At 45.4% G+C, this 3,657-nt stretch overlaps 1 protein-coding gene across 1 annotated transcript; it reads right to left on the reverse strand. All coding sequences in view use genetic code 11, as the record gives it.

Moving 5' to 3' along the window:
• Positions 1 to 861: 861 nt before the first annotated feature.
• On the reverse strand, positions 862 to 3,552 carry EGR_09887 (Platelet glycoprotein; the record flags this gene model as incomplete). The annotated part of the gene is made up of 10 exons (XM_024499136.1): positions 862 to 1,167; positions 1,251 to 1,492; positions 1,634 to 1,683; positions 1,760 to 1,851; positions 1,959 to 2,144; positions 2,612 to 2,768; positions 2,886 to 3,043; positions 3,093 to 3,229; positions 3,434 to 3,458; positions 3,529 to 3,552. 10 exons carry the CDS (start codon positions 3,550 to 3,552, stop codon positions 862 to 864), a joined length of 1,377 nt encoding a protein of 458 aa, XP_024346450.1.
• Positions 3,553 to 3,657: the final 105 nt, after the last annotated feature.

Raw genomic sequence — 3,657 nt, forward strand, 5'->3', positions numbered from 1 at the left:
CTGATAGAGCTGCTGTGCAGACTCCCTCCCAGCGCGTGTTATCTTCGAAAAAAGAGAAGCAAAACTTAATAGCGTGCAGCGGATGACAAACAGGACCCACTCTCAATTCGTGAGTTTGTATACTCGAAGGCATCAGTAAGGAGCATTGTAAACTCACATCTTTCACATAAACCAGAGGGAAGTAGATATCTTTGGGTGTTTTCTGTATCCTAAAGTAGTAAACCGCAACAGGTTATCGCAGTTTCCATGCCTCACTTAGGGAAAAGAAGAGACTTCCCCTCGAATGGGTTCATGTTTGACTACCCCTGCCAGGTCTCTCAAGTTGATTGACATGATTTGTGTTGGATCGCATATGAAAAAACAGTTAAAGAAATCCCTCAGCATGAGCCCATCAACTTGCGCGACATCGGATGACAGCGTCAACTTATGCAAGTCAAGGTAGTTTTGCAGCCGACCTTTGACCTACAGGCAAGGAGCAGGACTTCTCTCACACATTAATTGTGAGCCGCACAGCAAGTAACCGTTGATAAGATATTCATCAAAATCACTGCTGCATGTTGTGCCTACCCCTCCCCTCACTTTCCCCATAACTTACTTTTTGGCTAGAAAGACATTAATTTGGTAGACAAGTTCTCCCTCTATCAGAATTCCCGTCTTCTGTCAAAAGAAACAAAGAGTTGCCAATTAAATCAAAGCAGCCAATTGAATTTCACAAACTTTGAGTACCTCAAGTGTAAATTAATTTGGGACGAAAAGAATGCCTTATTTTGATCTAGGTATAGAAAAAAGCATTGACGGGATCCTCTTCACGTCCTATTCTGCTTAGTCATGAGTTCTTTCAAAGGCTTTGGACATGGCTGCCTAGTGTAGCCAAGAGATGGTAGCAGGCCTTACAGGGTCGATGTGCAAGTGAGACGTCAAATTGGGTTCAGTGGGGCCTTCGAAGTCTACTGCCTCTTTCACTTCAACGGCGGCTTGATTAAAGTAGGGAAGGGAGATGAAGAGTGGCTCGTCTCCTGCGATACCGAAATCCACGCAGGGACTTAATGAGAGAAGACCAGTTGGAGGGTATTGATTGGTGGGATAGACTTTTGGGTGGAAGGCAACATTGTCCGGCTCCTCGTCGGCACTGACAAATACCTTCTCTTCCATTTCCAGGGCCAATAACTAAAAGGTTTGCCACTTTGATGCAGTGCTGCACCAAATCAAATGGTTCAGTGCATTGACATTGTTCACAGGGCAGTACATACCTTCAGCCGAGGATAATTACTGGCAGACACCCACTTCTTAGCTATAAACGACACTGAGCGGCAGAGGTCTGAGCTAAACATGTAACGTCTAGCGCCCATCTTCACCGACGGTGGTGTGACGGCATCGGCTGCAAGCAGAAAATAGCTTTCCTCAGGACTTCCAACATCGCAGAACTGCTCACCACTGAAGCAGTCCGTAAGCATGCTGTGGTGGCAGACTGTGGGAGTCACGCCTGTCTTCGCTGACACATTGCATAACCCACAATCTTGCAACAACTCAGCATGACAAAAGTGACAGGGCAAAACAAACCCTCATGCTATTGATTGTCAAAACGGGTTCACAAACCAAATGACAGGGGCATTATTGAGATGGAAAAGCTAACCTGAACCGTTGAGCATATTCGCATAGACTGAACCCCACTTGTCAAGATTTCTGTGAGAGGAAAGGAGGACATGTATTAGCTCAGCTATCCGACGAAACGTTGAAGAGTGTGGTATTATAAACTTACATCTTGCCTTCGAAGGCCACCAAAGCACCTAATTTGGAGATGTTATGAGCCCCAGTGTTGATTTGGTAGGGACCGTAGAGGGTATTGTTGAGCTGTTGACCAAAGATGGGCCTTGATTCAACACTTATGGAAACTACGTGGAGGTAGCTAATTCATACACGCATATAGGTCGAAGAAACCGACTCAATCACACACTTACTCGATTGAATAGGCCTATCTTTGTGTCCTTAACCATGCCAAAGACTTTTGCCATCGACAAACTTTGGTATTCATGTCCCCACATAATTTCCTCTGCGGTGAGATTCATGAGGAGTGGGTTGGGTGTTAGGATCCACAGCCATTGCGTTGTAGTGGATCCAGCTTGGCTAATCATGGAAGTCGCAATCTAAATGAGAAAGAGTTAATGGTGTCGAGGAGTGTCGGTGCAGTCACGTTTTCACCACATTCACTTAATTTGTTGCGGTAGAGGGCGTTTGCTAATTTTAGTGGCAATTTGCCACTCCCAGTGGATTTGGTCTAGTAAAAGTTGTGGTCTACAACTCCAGTGCTTGAAGCATTGCTTCCGAATGTCGTTGTTCTACTCTACTAAATTTTGTGCGGTGGCTAGATTGAAGTCTAACAGAAAGCGAACAAATCCTCCAACTCTGTGTAAATGTACCCACCTATGCAAAGAGTTTCTCCTTTTTAATACAATGGCAAAGCCACCGACTTAATCCTCTTTTAACTAAAGTACAATGCCCTTAAATTGAGTTTGTCCTTCTCAACGGGTGGATGGTAGATGTCCAACAGGAAATAAAGCAATTTTCTTTCCCTTCCAAAAGCGAGCTGCGAACACGAGAAGTGAACACTTACACGTTCCACGAAGTTGGGTACCAGTAGTCGGTCCTGTCCCGGATCCCCGACGGAGCCATTCCGTTCAAAGTAGTATACAGTGGATAGCGAATACTCCAAGACTCTTCGGTCACACCTGTCCTCACTGAACCGCACATCCTTCTTCTTTGTAATTCGCCTGAAGTAATTCAATCAACTCTTCTACTCCAGGCGATTCGCCTTTCCAAATGTGTGAAAAAAGGTATTAGGAGGCACTGTGACCTCACACCCCATCCACATGTGCCAACAAACGCACCTGTACACGTAGGGTCCAACAGTCCTCAATCTCGGCTTTGTGCCATTCCTTTGCCACTCTTCTGCGTTGGTCAGGTTGAAAAGGTAGAATTGAAGTGTGCTGTTGGAGTCGGTTGTTAAGATTTGGAAACTCGAAGAATTTTCTGTGATGACAAGCTTCTGTAAAGGCAAATGTTCACCATCGTTTCTTGCAAGAGGTGGTACTAACCTTGGCAATTATGGTGCCCTCGATGGTGTCGAAGAGGAGTTCACAGGTCATTAGACTGAGGGCAATCAATGCAACGAGACAGGATAGAATGCACAGCGCGATCCTGCAGCGTCGTGAGGAATTCTCGCACACCTCGCCTACAGATGGAAATGTATCCATCACAGCCTCCCCATCTCTCACCCTGTATGATCTCCACGAGGGAAGATCACAATGATTGGATCTTTGTAGTGGAACTTGCTAATGCATGCATGTTAATAGGAGACATTAAAATACACATGGTTGAGTAGATGCCGTGCTACCACTTGTAGACAGAGAATGGAAGAGTATACACACTGACATACCCTCCTTCATCGTAACCATGCGATCCTAGCAAAGGGAGCAGTGGTATTAGATGTGGGATAGTCACAGCATTTTATAGCAGCTAGGCTTGACAGACCTCCACGTGATCTCGTGAGTACATCTGCACTTTTAGGCATTAGGGCAATTGCAACAATGTGGTGGAAAACTGATGATCAACAGAGCTTACATCCCTCACACTGAGGACATTACGCATTGTACCTCAACG

This window comes from Echinococcus granulosus, assembly GCF_000524195.1.
Source record: "Echinococcus granulosus chromosome Unknown EG_S00173, whole genome shotgun sequence".
NCBI lineage: Eukaryota > Metazoa > Platyhelminthes > Cestoda > Cyclophyllidea > Taeniidae > Echinococcus > Echinococcus granulosus.